The sequence below is a fragment of the Mastigoproctus giganteus genome, chromosome 5 (genome assembly GCF_048544385.1).
Source record: "Mastigoproctus giganteus isolate SK-2022 chromosome 5, ASM4854438v1, whole genome shotgun sequence".
In the NCBI taxonomy this organism is placed as follows: Eukaryota; Metazoa; Arthropoda; class Arachnida; order Uropygi; family Thelyphonidae; genus Mastigoproctus; species Mastigoproctus giganteus.
The window spans coordinates 236465407-236482584 of NC_143579.1; the positions used below are offsets into that span (position 1 = coordinate 236465407).

Consider the following 17178-nt stretch of genomic DNA (forward strand, 5'->3'; position numbering starts at 1 on the left):
CACATCTGTGTGTAATATCATACCTGGTTCATTTTCATCGAGTTGCATTTTGAACCGATAATCAGAAAAAGACTTTTGGGAATATGTTTGCCGAGAAAAGTACCCAAATGTAAAAAAATGCAGTGAACTTTTAAATTCCTGTTTTGGTTCCACCTATCTATGTGAATCGGCCTTTTCGTATTTGAAACAAACAAAGACGAAGAATCGCTCTACTCTTACAGACTTGCATACGGAAGATTCTTTACAGTTGGCCTTATCACAGTATATCCCCGATTTTGAAAGCTTGACAGATGACATTAAGACACAAACTTCACATAAATTAAAAATTTAAATAGGTATGAATTTAAAACAAGAATTCTGAATTGTATTTAATTTTAAAATTTATAAACAACATTTTTCAATATGTGTTGTTAACTTTTTTAACTATTTGCAATGAAATTCTTGAGATAGTAGATTGCGGCACATTTTGAAGAAAAAAAGTAAATCGCATCACAAATTAAGTTGGCCACCCCTGATGTAGAGGAATATTCTTTTTGCTGCCTCTGATGTTTGCTTTACCCTTTTATTATTTTTTATTATGAAAGATTCAGTTTTCAACTATTTCAAACATTATTCAAATATATGTATAATTATATATATGTATATATTTCATGTTGCATACATTTTAAGACTGTATATTGTGTGCCAGTTCTAATAACAAATCAATGAAAGTAGAATTTCAGAATATTATAATTATAATGAACTTATTCTAAAATTTTCTGAACAGATTTCTTAGAGTAGGAAATCTGTTCTAAATATAAATATTTAGAACAGATTTCTAAATATAAATATAGAGTAAGATTTTTTCGTTGTTTTTTTATGGTGACCCAACTCACAAAAGTCATCACAAACTATTACTGTGTTTAAGTTAAAGCTTTTTCATTGTCATCTTTTATATAACTGAAACAGGAAGTGTGAAACGGAAATGATGCTAGGTGCCTTCTTGCACCTCTTTTATTACTATGAAAAGTGAATTCTGGTAGATATTAACATAGCTCATATTCTTTCATGAGAAATGCAGAATATATTCTAAATTGAATTATGTTGTTTAGCTTGACACTTTAACATTGCTTTTTTATTATCATTGTAACTATATATGTTTAAATTAATATTCTTAATAAAATTAATTCCTAGAGTAAGCAAAACTTTGGGAAAGTTAGGGATAAGTTTATTTCATCTTACATGGGTAATAGACTTTTTATGCAATAGAATATTGAATAGATAGTTGGTCCATTTAAAACTTCATGTTATAACACTGGAGAGCATGAAAAGCTTATCTAGTTTTTCTGTACTAACTAAATAGACATCTGTTCTGTGTTCCTCCTCTCTAACATCAAGCCTTCTGGTAGAATTTTTCTATGTAGATTCCATTACAACCACATCTAATATGAAAGACTCGACCTCTGGGTTTGTTAGAAAATAATATAGGATGCTTTATTATCTGCTTGAAATCGTGAAACTGCTAAAATTGTGGTTATGGTCCCTGACTGACTGTGCTAGATATAACATTTGTCGGGTACCCATTTTTCTTAGCTATTTCTCTGATTTGTAATTCTTTTTGAAGGTTTTCCATGTATGCTCCAAGAATTCTGAGAATAAGTGCTCTTGGCTATTTTTGTAGAAAAAGAATGATGTGATTTAAAGTGGTGAATAACCCAGCACCTGTATGGTTATCTGTAGAATAACAAGTCAATCGAATGAGGTTTCTGGACAAAAAAATATCCAGAAATAGTAGTAATTTGATCAACAACTTTAAGATTGTTGATAGATCAGGAAAATGTTTGGAAGTATCCATTCCATGACTATACTAAGGACATCATCCACATAGTGTCACCAAAATTTAAATAGATCCTCTGTAAATGTGCTTTTCAAATAGGTCAAGAAGATTTCTGCTAGCATGGGGAGGGTTCACTATACTGAACCGAGTTTTGAGCATAGAATTTATCCTTAAATTTAAAATAGAGCTCACCAACGGAAAGTACAATGAAATCCAAGTTGTCTTGGAGGAGAATGGGTCTGGTGTATCCAGTGGGAAGTTGAGAGTCTAACATTTCTCTCAAACTATTTTTGGGCCCATCTTCCACTTATGATAGTTGAGCTGGGAAACCAGGTTTATGAACCTTGACACTGGCAAATATATACAGTAGCTCAGTTGTTGGAGTTCAAAGATTTTAAAAAATCACCTTTATTCTTCTTTTGCTCTAATAAATCCATCAGTTTTAATTTTACCTTTCTGTTTTGGTTGCAGAACAGATTATTTTTCTGGTAATCTTGTGTGTTTAAAATCGCTGTAGGATTCTCCCAATCTACTTTTAAGATATAAATTGTTTTTATCCTTTTCAAGATTCTGAATGGCTGTTCATTCTTCTTTGCTAAGGTTATTACACTTGAATAGATTTTCTTGTAATTACAGTTTCTCAGAGTGGGTTCATGCTTTCTTTAGCTTGCTGGTCTTCATTATTATTCAGGTTGGGATTGAGCACAGATATTGTACTAGGTGTGGGTTAGGAATTTAAACTTTTGCCAACCATGTTAATTTTCTAGTTAGTTTGCTGTTTTTTACTGAGATTGATTACTACTGATGCCAGGTGCTTGTTGTTGTTGTTGTTGGAGTTAATATTGTTCTTAGGTTCTGTATCATTGTATTGGTTGTTATCAGGATTTTCATCATTAATATCTGTAGGGAAAAAGAACTAAATTAGGGTTACAATTATAATTGCAAAAGTTATTGAGGTATGCCCCATTTTATTGGAATAATTCATCTGATGTTGTCTAAAAAAATAGGTAACTAAATTTGCTGTCAGGTGAGCCTTTTTTTTTTTTTACCTTACCGTTGAATAATTTTTGTTGTAAGAAGTTTGTGGCATTTTTTAAAGTCTATTTTTAAAGCCTCTTGCTATATTATTTGCTATATGTCACTCCCATTTAATATACTGTCATATCTGTTATTTGCAATGCTGATGCTAGCCCAGGTCTTCTATAGATGAGTGAAGTAATTTACTTTGTGCTGTGTTTAAGATTTTGCAGGATATTTGAGTGCAAGACTGTTAGGGAAAATATTGTGGTTCCTACACATAATTAAAAATCTTAATCTCAATCTGTGATGATAATTAATATCGTTTCCACTAAGGGAGGCTGTCTTGCCTGTATCTAGGTCTAATATATTGATTAAAGGGCATAAAAATAGAGGACACTGTTTCCCATCAAAAGAAAGTTGTGTTTTTGTGTACAGTTGTCAAGTATACATTCGCTTAATCCTGTCAATCTAATTTCATAACCAGATGAAGCTTTTCACTCTTCTCTTTTACATATTTCATTTTTGACTTGGTGGTGCAAGGAAGTGCATAGCTTTATCTTTAAGTAACTTGTCTTGACATTCTTTTGTGGATATTATGTAATTTTTTATATATGGCACTTTAAAATAAGTTTTGATAGAATATTTTTTCCGAGTATTTCTGCAAATTCTATATCAAAGTTTCATTATTTTAAATTTTTATTTAGAATTGAAGTTATTAATTGTTTATGGATCACTGCATGATCCTGTCATCAGGCCAACTTTGGCCTGCTGATTGGATCATGCAAATGATCCATAAACATAGTCTGTAACATTGGTTTAGTAATTTATTGTGCCAGATATGGGGTATTATATGCTGTGCATTTGAAGAGGTGAGTATTGGATATGTGGTATTGTGTATATACTATGTATTGTAGATGTGGGATATTGTGTACGGTTATCACGGCTGTATACAAATATAAACTGAACTTTATTTTCCACATATAAAAAAAAAGTTCTCATTTTATTTTTGACTTAGTATTGTGAGAAAGTTTTATATTTAAGTTATTAATATTCAATGTAATGCTCTTTATTCAATAAATTAATTATTAATTTGGAGGAAAATTTCCAGAATGCCATTCTGCAGAAAGATAGATCATGTTGTATTTGATATTGCTACATTTTATATTTATAGTATATGAACAAAGGTTCTTCAGATTACTAAATACTGTAATAAATGCAGAATTCGTTTTTATAGACATGTAGTCACACCTGTATTATATTATATAAAATGTATCAATCAAATCAGTTATATCAAATGTTATAATGTGAAATCTTGACTTATTAAAAACTTTTATTTTATGCAGGATATGGGAAGACTGTCAGTCATGTCATTATTGGACTTAAGACTGCAAAAGGTACCAAGCAATTGAAGTTGGACCCTATAATTTATGAGAGTCTACAGAGAGAAAAGGTTGAAGTTGGAGATGTTATATATATTGAAGCAAACAGTGGAGCTGTTAAGGTTATCAAAAAGTTCACATTTGCTCAAATGCTTTTTGTGTAGTTTCTTAAGTAGGGTGATTCAGAAGCAACTCCTGACAAGCTTCAGGAGCATATTGAGGGATCAGCAATAAATAAAAAATTACTTATAATTGTGGGTCCTCTTGCTAAGTTAACCACACTTGATTCCTTCGAGTACTATGTTCACAGCATTTGCACCATTTCAGGAATTACTTATTAATTTATGTAAAGCATGAATTTTGATTGAGCGTGGGCCATATCAAGCACTTGTAAAGGTTTTGATATAAAAAAGAATATTACATTAATGAAAAATTATTTGAGTGCTTTTCATTCAGAAAGCACTCAAATAATTCATCAAAGGACCTTTCTGGATTTATCTTTATAAAAACTTTTTTCTTTATTTTTTTCCCTCCCCAGTATGTTTCTGAAGTTTGGTAGAAGAATTTTAAATCACTCTGTGTTTTGGCTAGAGTATAAAGAAAATTTAACTTGTGAATTATGAGTAGTGATTTTTTAATTTAAATGCATACACAATTTTTGTGACCAACTCCTACATTTGGATGAATAGTTAGGGAGGGGCACATATAATCATTCAAATGCCAGTTAAGACAAAAAGAAGTAATTGCAGACAACAGATTCTAGCACACTTTTCTGCCCCAAATACTTGCAGCAAAAATAAAGATTCAAAATAAACAAAAACTTGTACTCCGACACACTTTTGGTGTCAACCAGAATTAGGTACACTTGCAGCACTGTATTTAAGGGAAGGGGGTATTTAATTGTTTTGTATGAAATTTAGTGGCAGATAGTAAGTAATAATACCAATACTTTAAATTGTGCACTTCAACTTTAATACTCCACATAATATCAAGGGACAAATATAACTCAGAACTTAATGATATGAAATGGGAAAATCACTTCTGATAATGAACTACTTCTCAACAGTGTATGATATTTATAAGTTGGGAAAAATTACTATATGGTTTTTGCTTATTTTAAGTAGTGTTTTGTTATCGAAGTGTCTTATTAAAGAACAACTCGACTGTGAAATTGTATCTGATAATTTTGTTTTTTTTTTACTTTTAGAGACAAGGAAGGTCAGATGTTTATTCAACAGAATTTGATTTAGAGGTAAGCCTCCTTCCTAAATGAATCATTATTAACAACTTATGAAGCCATTATTTTATCATTTTCTCTCACTGTGCAATGCAGAAGTTAGCAAGGCATACATACTTTTCTTTAATTAATAGAGTACCTTTCAGATAAAATTTTGATTTTAGGACATAACGAAGTTATTACACTAAGAACATAATCATTAAGCAAAAGATGGGTCTCGCATGTTTAAATAGTATTTTTAATAGGATAAAGTTTATAATCTCTTACATTACATAATACAAAATGTATATATTTAACTTGATGACAAAGAGTTTTGTACAAATCTTTAAAAGTGATAATTTACTTAATCTGAAGTATATTTTAACAAACTATGCAAAGTATTTAATTCTTGCAGGATCATTAAGAAAGGGTTCAAACAGTTTTGAATACCCATAATTTTTGTTGCATTGTATTGGTACTGATGAGGTTTAGTGTCATTAAAAACATAAGACATGGGAGTTTATTATTCAACAAAAACATGTTCATTGTGTGATCACTGCACATCCAGAACCATTCACAGATGTCGATTTAAGTTTATAACTGCAGCCAGTGTTTCTTTAGAGATGCAATCCACAGCAGCTATGATTTCACCTTTCAGTTCTTCAGTGATATATGGATTATTCCTATAGAGTGTCCTTCAGGAATCCCCACAAGAAATAATCACAGAGATTCAGATCTTGTGAGTATGGTGGCCAGTACCATATCATTCAGAATATCAGAGACAATCCTATTGTTAAAACCTTGCTTCAGGAAATGAAGAACCGTATTTTCCATAGGTGGTCATGCACCATCTTGTTGGAGAAATTTTTCTTCCATGTTCACTCCTAAGCTTCAAAGAGTTGGAACAAAGTAATTTTGAAGGAGTTCCAGGTGACGTTCTTCTTCTTGTTGTACATGTGCATTATTAACCATCATTTGGGAAGAGTGGCTTGAAGATTCTGGCTTATGAACTGTGCTTACCTGAAATTGCATTTTTCAGGATGCAAAAGTGTTCCCATGACTGCTTGCATTTCCACTGCTCACATGCATATTCCGTTTATTGACATACTGACTTAGATGTTCATTATACTTATTGCAATCATTAAGCCTTCAGTTTTGTTTTCCCAGTTCTTATATCACACCAAACTGACTCACCATTGTTGCACTAGACACCCATGTCCACTGGATGCACTGTCTTAGATTTTATGTGCTTCTTAACTACAAGCATAACCCCCTTCCTCCTCCTGCTGTCCTTTCTGTATATATCTAACACACCATATTCGAATTCTGAAATTTATAATATGGTTGGAAATTTTCCTTTTATACTGAAATTATTTCGTTAGGGAGGAGGATCTGCAGTTGTTGGACAACCAAACAGTCAAGACCTGTATAGTAATAAAAAAAAAAAAATCAACTAGTTGAAGCTTGAACTGTGTGAGTTTCCTTCTGAATGATATTCCTTTCAGAGGGAAATTAGATGTGATATGTAGTGAAAACAATATAACATTAAGTGATATCACTTAATGTTATATTGTTTTAATGCTGTGTTACATTAGGTATTTGTCTTGTTTTTTTTTTTTTTTTTTTTTTATGAAAACCCCAAACACGTATTAGAATCTATAGTACTTAGTACCGTACATGGGATGAAGGTTGAGAAGATGAAAGAAGATATTTCTTGACATTAGACTTTTGTCAAGATTGTAATTTTCAAGAAATATGTATGAAGGAAGGTTGTTTCAGAAAACGGCAGTTGAATGAATAAATGAGGAAGAAGAAAAGTTGGTTTTGTGAGATTGAAGTCGGAAAGTAAAAGGATGTTGACTGATTGCGGCACATGTTCGGACTGCTTTGTAAGAGAGAGTGGGAATTATAGAAGGCAATTCAGAAGAACAGTGCCCATGGAAGTATCTATAGAAAATGCATGCAGATCATCTATCAGACAGAGTGGAGAGACTGTTAGAGATCAGTCATTAATTAATCTAACTGCCCTCTTTTAAATGGAATCTGGAAGCCTGAGAGAGGTTTTGGGGGCACTGCCCCAGATGTGGGAACAGTATTCCATGGCAGGATGAATTTGAGATTTGTACAGAGTGAACAGCTGTTTGCAAGAAAAGTAACAGCGATAGTGAAAGAGAAAACCTAGTTTTTTTGATGCAGAGGAAGCAATATTTGTAATGTGCTTATGCCAAGAGAGATTAGAAGGCAGGGTAAACCCCAATAGAGATATATATAAACTTGTCTAGAAATCAGTGTTATTGAAGATAAGCATAGGGGCAGAAGAATTCTTTTTGTGAGGTATAAGACAGGACTGAGTTTTAGAAGGATTGAAATCAACTAAGTTATCTTTGCCCCACTGGCAAAATTACATGGAGATCAGCATTTAAGGAATAAGTAGTGGATATTCAAGAAGTTTAAGCTGTTTTTGCAAGACAAGGTTTCTCAAATTGGATGGTGGAATGCAATGTGCTATCGTCAGCAAAACTATGAATAGGATTTCTGGTCAATGGAAGAAGATCATTAATATACAAGAGGAAAAGAGTGGGAGAAAGTTTCAACTGAACTTTGAGGAACATCAGCATTAGTGGAGAAGTCAGGAGAGAGAGAGAGAGAGAGAGAGAGAGACCGCCCATCTACCATCGCCCACATTGAGTGGGCAGAGAGAAAACTTGATACACAAATACAAAAAAGTTTGCAAACCATAAGATAAGAAGCTTATTTAGAAGACCTATATGCCAAACACAATCAAATGCCTTTGAAACATCAAGAGCAATTGCTCGAGTTTCACTAAACTTTTCCATTGAATTTGTTCATAGACAGGTAACATAAGTCAGAATATCACCAGTGGATCGACACTTATGGAATCCATATTGGCAATCTTTGATCAGATGGAAGGTTCTTAGTAGATAGTTTAACAGTTAGCGGTTAATTGATTTCTCTATTACTTTAGAAAGAGTAGAAGTAAGTGTAATGGGGTGATAATTGGATGGGAGGTATTTGTAACCCTTTTTAGGAACTGGCTGGATATGAGCAATTTCCAAGGGGAAGGAAAAACATCTTTAGAATAAGAAAGTGAAAAAAGGTGACACACAATAGGAGTAAGTTCAGGAGCACAGGTTTGAGAACAAGTGGAGAAATACCATCAGGACCCGGCACTTTCTTAGCATTAAGGTTAATCAAAATCCTTTTGACCGAAGACCACAGGAGGCATCAAATGGAGTGTACTGGGAATAGTGGGAGGCAGTTTACCAAGATCATCAATACACGAGTTGGAATTAAAATGGGATGCTAGCAGATTAGGTTGTGTCAAAAGCATATAAGCTTAAGCAATGAGTTTTCATTGACAGCTGACTCTGTGAAGTAACTTTCTTCCTAGATTTTTTAAAAATTTTGAAAAGTACGAAAACTTCAAAAATATATGCCTTTAAATATTATTTGTTCTTATTTTGACTTGGTTTCACAACATTAGAGTGAAATTATTGTTAAAAATCAAATCAGAATTTTAAAAAATCTCATGTTGCTGTAAACCTCGTGTAAAAAAAAATAAAATTTTAAAAAAATCTCTTTTTTTTTTTTTTTTTTTTTTTGATACAGTTATATCTGTTTTTGTAACACCTGATTCAGTTCGTCAATTTCTGAATCTGAATTACAAACTTTTAATATCACCTTTTTTTAATCCCAGGTTGGCCATCTTAGCCTGACTGTGGTAGCCTACTCATCCTCCTCCAGCTTCCAGTTATTTTGAGTCAGTTATTAAAGACATCTATTATAAACTTTCTATGGTTATTTGGAAATGGATGAGAGATGACAGCACTTATTTCAATACTTCAAAACTATTCATACATTAATGGGCACACTTTCAAGTTTGAAAAATGTGTATACTTAGGTACTTCACAGAACCCACCGGAGAAGCATCTCGGGTGGTCTCTGCTGTATATCCTCGCAGATATGCAAATTGTTAAATATCTTCTTACTTGGCATGCTTTTCTGCTCCATCTTATAAGAGGTATTATTAAGATAGTTTTAGTTAGAGACAAAGAACACAGAGGTATATAGCATGAAAAAGAATCACCACCAGTAGATTTTCTCATCATGGCAAGACTTGCTGATGTGGATATCAACAGTTTTGATCTGTGGTTTCTGTTTCCCCTAAAAAATATTAGTTTTCTTAATATTAATCATGAATAATTGGTGTTATTCATGATTAATATCTACATTTTAAGAAAAAATCTGTGATGATTTTCTGCTGATAAGAAATCTAAACTATATTTTTAATGGAAATTTCAAAAGTTACTTGAAATTTGCTTTGTCATGTCAGATTTTTTACAAATTAATAAAAAAAATAAATATATTGGTGGGGGTGCATTTTGTTTATTTTGTAGTTTTACAGATTTTAAAAATAGGTATATTTTTATATAAAAACACGTAAAAACAAATATCAAAGGCAGCATCCTTCATATCAAACATAATGGCCACAAGCTGGATTTCTTATACACTAGACTGGTTAAACTTGTGTCATTTTGACTTCCTCAGGCAACTACTTTTTTTGTGGCAGTTCCTCTTTTTAGCATCAAGAAGTCATACATCATACTGACATATATTTCCCCCTTGGTGCCCCCTCTTTCCCTACATTTCTTTTTTATCTTGATGGAATCTTTCCCCTCCCTGTTCTTTACTTAAAGTAAAATTTTCTGGGAAATGGTTGAGATGAGAGTGAAAGAAATAGAAGAGTACCTTAACACTCCTGTTTCAACATAGTTTTCTGAACCTGTCCAGTATGCCCCCCATGATTGCCTCATAATTGTTTCCAAAAAAATTGTGAACTACATTTTTAAAGCCAGTCCAAGAGTCCCTTGCAGTTTAGTTCATGGATTCTTCAAATGTAGACTAGCAGTAACTTGTTGATTTGAAGTCCAACAAAAATTCCTGCTTGGATTTTTTTGCATGTGAGCAATGAGAATTTAGTGCAAACTTACTCAGAACAATTTCCTTCTTTATTCAGAGCTTGCACAGACTGTTCCATTAAACGTAGCATTGTATGCATAGGAAGTAACAGTACTTTGTTTCATGCTACTAGTGGCTCATCCTTAATGATCTTTGAACCTGGTGCCAGAGACTGCACTTTCCTTTCCTGATGTTCGCTTCTTGCTCAACTATCCCACTCACCCAGAAAGCAAGACATTTTTCTAACAAAGTTTGTTGGTTGAGTAGCAGTCCAATAACTTTAAAATCTCCACACACTAGCTAACCATGATCCTTGTACTGGAATTTTCCAAAAGAAGCTTAACATTTTTGTAGTTTTCTTTTAAGCATGCTGAATGGGCTACAGGAATGAATGTGTATATGTTTCTTTTATGAAGCAGAGCTCCTTTGAAGCTTCCTTTGATGAGCCAATAAATAGCCCAGAAGAATGGGGATCCAATTCCTTTTCGTGGTGTCTATACTATAAAAAGGACAGCTGATTCTTGAATTTCAGCCTTGACCCTAAAAGCTCTGCAAACCTTTTGGGTAGATTTAAATCTCTCATGAGATTGTTGAGTTCACTGTGTAAGCAGCCTTGAATTTGTTCTCAGTAGTTTATATCATCCTCTAGATCAAAAATGTCAGATTCAGGATCTGATGACATTTGTTCGAGAATGACTGGTAGAGGTGTACTGATAGTTCAGGTCCTTGAAGTATGACCTTAAAGCTGGAGTAATATTTTTGGGGTACACAATGCTCTTCTTATTCTTTACATTATAATATGTTACATTTATGGAACAAAAAATAGCAGTCATCAATATGATCCCAAGGTTTCTTTCACACCATGGGAATGTCAAATGTTATAAATTTTACCCTATTTGCACAATCACAAGCCCTCTACACATGTACAGTGCACTTTATGGAAGCTCAACTTTTATCTTAGTTACCTAATTTAATTCCATAATATGCAGCATATACATTTTTCACAAATGATTTTTATCATGCCTTTATTTCACCACAACATAGTTACTGCAAATGTAACAAAATATATTTGGTTTGTTCACACAATCACAAGTTGCCATTGTCACAGACACAATATGAAAATCTTGTTAGAAGCTAGCAAAAATGTGGAAAAAACACTTCACAGGTTTATATAAGTACTTGACTTGCAGATGTCGATACTGTCAGTTACAAAGGAAGTAGTACACATATACATGGAATGTGTATCTAGGATAATAATTCTTATTGCTTGTAAAAAGCTCTGTGTGATAGGTAAAAACACCCAGAAAGCAAGACATTATCAGTTTGGATTTTTAGAATCAGCACTAAAAGTACACCTCAATACACCGTGAATTTTGGAAACATCAAAATCTATGTAGACCAGTGTGATGATCTATAAGTTTACTTTCTTAATTTTAATAGTCAATGCAAACTTCAGATACCTTTTCTTTTTTCTCTGAAAACTAATAACTAAAATAACATGTAACTGATAATTACTGACTATTACTAATTTTAAAAATGTTTAATATCTGTGCAAAGTGTAAGTTTGATCTAATGACAAATGAATATAATTTTTTCTTGATATAGGAGATAAATGATGCATTTAAATGTACAGCTTCTTCGTTGATGAAAGTTGCACAGATTCTTGTTTAAATTAACAAGGAGTTAGTGGTAGAGAGAATATAGTTTTGCTGTTAGATAATAGATCAGTGATTTATTTAAATGTATAACTTTCTCGGAGTAGTGATAAAAAGCAGATAGTACACATGTGGAACATGTCTCACTATTCTATGCATTGTTAAGTCCAGGATCTGCACGCCCATTAAGGAACACATCCTCCACAAATGTGGGAGGGGATGTGAGAGGAGGGTATTGCATATACTTTTCATATCATTATTATAGCTTGTGATGCTTAAATATGGTATTCAGTTTATTCCCAGGTTTTCTGTGTTAAAAATGAGTTATAAAAAGCTTCTGCTTAATAAATTAACAAATATTCATGGTTCTTTTCCCCCATAATGGATATGTGGATTGAAACTGTTTTCACCCAATTAAACAGTATTTAATTTTTTTTCAATATTTTTAGGCTGAGGAATATGTACCTCTTCAAAAGGTGATGTTCACAAAAAAAAAGAAGTGATCCAAGATGTAACTTTGCATGACCTTGATGTTGCCAATGCTAGGCCCCAAGGAGGTCAGGATATTCTCTCTATGATGGGACAGTTAATGAAACCAAGGAAAACTGAAATTACAGGTAAAAGAATTTTTTTAATAAAAAAAAAAAAAATTGTATAAATTGCATTGTGCAATTTATACAAGTTTTTGATAAATTATCTCATGTTCATAAGGAAGTGGGGATTTTTCACTCCCGTTGACGACAAAATTCATTTCTTTACTGGAAGTCGGTGCAGTTGTTACAGTTCTGCCTTGCTGGAACAGCAAGGCAGAACTATAATGAAATGTTGGGAGAATTCTTTGATAAGTGTTATTCCTAAGGATTTTTGGCCATTGTGTACTAAGACAGTCTTCCCAATCTGTAAAAACTGCAGCAAAATACCTGCCAACTTTTCCAGTTAAGCTGAAAGTTTTCCAATAATTTGGTGTGTCTTCAGGTTTTTCAATAAGTTTTTAATTTTCTTCCAATATTCAGTCAAATTAATTATTTTTTTAAATTATGGATCTACCGAATTTAACTATGCATTTAAAAGCCAAATTAGGTGGCACTGCTCACATTTAGCCTAAATATAGCAGTAATGTGCCAGTATATGTTTACTTATGTTTTGGTTAGTAGTAGTAGTACATAGTGTTTGGGGTAAGATGCCACCAGTGGTTTCCCACATCTGTATAAGTACTCTTGTGAAGAAATACTGTGACACTGTAAAAGCCAGAAAAGATGTTGTATGTGTATAATGTGCTAGATTCTGGCTTTTGGCTGCAGGGGCCCTGGTAGGATCACATTACCTCTACATACTGCTAGGAGATAAGCCAGGCTGCCCGTTATTCCCTGGCTAGTCTCTGCTAGGTTTGCCTGAGCTTCCTGAATGGAGACCAAATTAAAAAAGAGTACACAAGAAGTGGGGGGTGACAGTAAGAATGAAGAGTGTAGATGAAGGCATCCCCACTCCAGTTAACAGTGAAACATAACTGCAGGCAAAAGGGGGGATGACCCCAGGATTGGGAACGAAAAGCCACACAGCAGGGGGTACTGGGTATGGCTGCCTTTAGCGTTGGTGTGGATTTAAACCACAGATCCCAATCCGGGAATTGGGTTAGCAACATCCCACCCTGGGATACAGGATCAGCAGAGTTTGTAGTTATGAATTCCTGGAGTAACACACAAGTCTGGAGATAGGATCGATCCAGTAAGTGTCACATCCAAGTGCGTGGTCAGTCCAGAAGGTGTCTAAGTCCAAAGATAAGTCGATGCAGTGTGCGTCAGGTCCAGGAATAAGGAGAATCCAGTAAGGGTAGATTCAGGTGAGGCAGATCTAGGAACTTGTCGGTAAACCTATGCATCACTGTTGTTTTGGTTTGCTGGGTGAGTGAGTAGGGATTTTCTCTGTTCAAATGGACTTAGTGTAAAATGGGAGAAGTTTTTTTAGCAATGTGCATCATTGACATAAATTTACTTGTGTCTTCGAGGGACATCTTGTATTTCTGTAAAAAGAGGGCATCGGAGATCCTCATAGCTGGGGCAGTCGTAAACGATGTGGTACCAATCTTCAGGCTGGCCATAGTGACACAATTAATCCTGAATGATTCCCATTGATGCTAATTTATCCTTGAGGGAAGCAAGACCAGTTATCAAGAATGTAGGGTGGAGACTGGGAGAGAACCAAGACATAGATTTCGGGAAAACTTGGCTGATGTTTGGAATAAACTTCTTTGTTATTTGGCCTTTCGTTGTTTCTAGCCATCAGATCTGCCGCACACGCTTCTTGATTAGACCAGGGTTCGAGCCCGTGCCCACCAAATGCGGAGGATGCGGAAAGGTCAGGGAATGACCACCGCATATCCCTGGAGCAATATGGCCTTAGTTGCTAATGCTCCTAAAAACCAAACAACAAACATCAGGTCTGTTGGAGGTAGTACAGAGCAAGGTGCTTTTTCTCCACTTTGATGTTGTTGGCATGGTTGAAGGTGAATCCCAGGAAGGCCGTTCAATAGATGACAGTTGAAATTTGTGAGTATTCAGTCTTTTAACAGTATTAGTATTAGCCACATGGCGTAAGGAAGCCTATGGCTTATGCTGCACCAGCCAAAAAATAAAAATAAATAAATAAATAACATTTAATAATAAAATAACAAAAAAAATAAATAAAATAAAATAATAAGAAGAAGAAGAAGGGGGAAAAAAATAATAATAAATAAGAGAAAAGGAAATGGACACAACCTAAGCATTTCCCTCCTCCTGTAGGTAATTATCCAGCTGACCTTTGAATTTCCCCAAACTGTCAGCCTCAACCACCCATGTAGGCAACTTATTCCAATAATTTATAACTCGCTGGCTAAAATAAAACTCCCTGCAATCCAGTCTAAACATCTCCCCCCCGTAACTTGAAATTATGGCCCCTAGTTCTAGATTCATTTATAACCGTGAAAATTTTGTCGTTATTCATTTTGCTTATGCCTCTCAGAGCCTTAAACACATCAGTCAAGTCTCCTCTAAGGTGCCTAGTTTCCAAGCTCTGCAACCCACATGTTCGAAGTCCTTCCTCATATGGATGCCCTTTTGCCAATCTCGCCAGGCGAGTTACCCATCTGTGGACCCTTTCAACAAGCACAATGTCTTTCTTTAGGTGCGGTCTCCTTACCTGAATACAGTATTCCAAGTGTGGTCTAACAATATCCTTATACAATGAGATGTTGTTATGTTGTTGTTATTTGGTTTTTAGGAGCATTAGCAACTAAGGCCATATTGCTCCGGGATATGCGGTGGTCATTCCCTGAATGACCTTTCCGCATCCTCCGTATTTGGTGGTGACAATGAGATTATGGCGTCCTTATCTCTACTAACAATTGTTCGATACATCATCGATAGGACGCCATGGGCCTTCCTTGAAACCTGTATAATATGTGGAAAAAGTATTATTTTTCATTTAAACTGTATAATGCCCTGCCACTCATTCATTGTCTTTAATGTTCATTATTGATACTTTGCTCAGTTATAAAAGAAGTTTGGGGGCTGGCTTTTAATATGAAAAAGTTGTGGTTATTTCAAATACAAACACGAATTTCAGGTGAGAAAAGGAAGTAATATTGTCAAGAATTTATGAACATATATACATGTATTTTCATCTGCATTCTGAAGTCAGAAAAAGGAAATATGTTTTCATTTTGTGCTGATGTGACATTAATATAGTCATGGTAGGAAATGTGAAATCACTTGACATATTAAATGAGTAAAACACATTTGTAACATCATGTCAGTAAGAAAGACACTGTACAGGCAGAGTATCTTTTTCCTTCATTTTAGTAGCACGTAATCTCTAATGAAATGGCGCCTCCGTAGCCAGGTGGGAAGGAGCAGCAGTGCGTAGCACACGCTTCTTGATTAGACCAGGGTTCGAGCCCGTCACCACCAAATACGGAGGATGCGGAAAGGTTAAGGAATGACCACCGCATATCCTGGAGCAATATGGCCTTAGTTGCTAATGCTCCTGAAAACCAAAACAACAACAACATCTCTAATGAAAATGTTTCCCAAATTGTAAATTGCTGAAAAGTATAGTTCAATCAGAATAAAAACAACAGCTGTTTTGGTAATAGATACTACTTATAGTGTAAAATAATTCTCTTTTCCCTTATATGTAACCAATATCCAGACTTGGGTAAGTTATTTATTTTATTATACTGTTTGGATGTTATTTTTACAAGAGTCAAAAACTTTTGTATAACTAAAAAGGCAAAAGTATTGGACATTAATTAATTTATTTAAAGATGAAATTTGTACAGAATGAAGGAAAATGCTGATTTTACAAGAAACTAATCTTGTTGCTAATTCTCTTTTTCTGTCCTTGGTCATTAGCACACAACAACAGTGAGGATGATATCATGATCTGATAGATATGACATGCTGTGTGCCTAGATAATGAAAAGGTTGTTAGATGGGTTTTTTTTTTTTTTTTGGTATTGTTAGAATATTTAAATGTATTAAGCTAAAAATGTAAAAGCATATTACATTAAGAAATCCACTGATATAATTTCAATTATATATATAATTGCAATAACAATAAAATGAGTATCATATACTCATTTTATTGTTAAATCATAATTTAGTGCCAACATTTTTAAGAAGTGAAATAAATGAAGTTTTTCTGAAAGGACATAGTAGTGAGATAAGCAGTAGCTAATTTAGTATTAAGGAACTTTTGCATGTGTTAGACGTAAGTCTAAACTCTGAACATATGTGCTTTAAGGATAAAAGGAATATTGCAAACAAATCTCAAGAATTTCCTTTAGCTAAATGCCTGAAATAGAAATTTGTTAAAAAGAAAGAAAGAAAAAAAAAAGAGTTGAGGTGCAAGGATTAAAAGGACTGTACAAATGACTCAAGGATGCCTCACTTTTTCCTGAGTCATTAGTGTACAATTCCTGATTTGTAACTGGTTAGTTGGAAAAATGGAATTTTGAAACTGAACTTGTCTAAAGGCAGAAACTGTAACTTTAATCATTTGATAATTACAAATTTCCACAATAGAGTAGTGTTCAAAATGGGCCATTTTCATAAAAATTTAGATGCCATTAAA

At 33.9% G+C, this 17178-nt stretch overlaps 1 protein-coding gene across 1 annotated transcript in view; it reads left to right on the top strand.

Annotated features, from left to right (window-relative positions):
• pont (RuvB-like helicase pontin) overlaps positions 1–17178 on the top strand; it is a 90935-nt gene that overhangs the window by 39815 nt on the left and 33942 nt on the right. Inside the window, 4 exon segments of the mRNA XM_090373824.1 lie at positions 4180–4337; positions 5423–5467; positions 12516–12534; positions 12537–12683. Coding sequence (XP_090229950.1) covers positions 4180–4337; positions 5423–5467; positions 12516–12534; positions 12537–12683 — 369 coding nt within the window.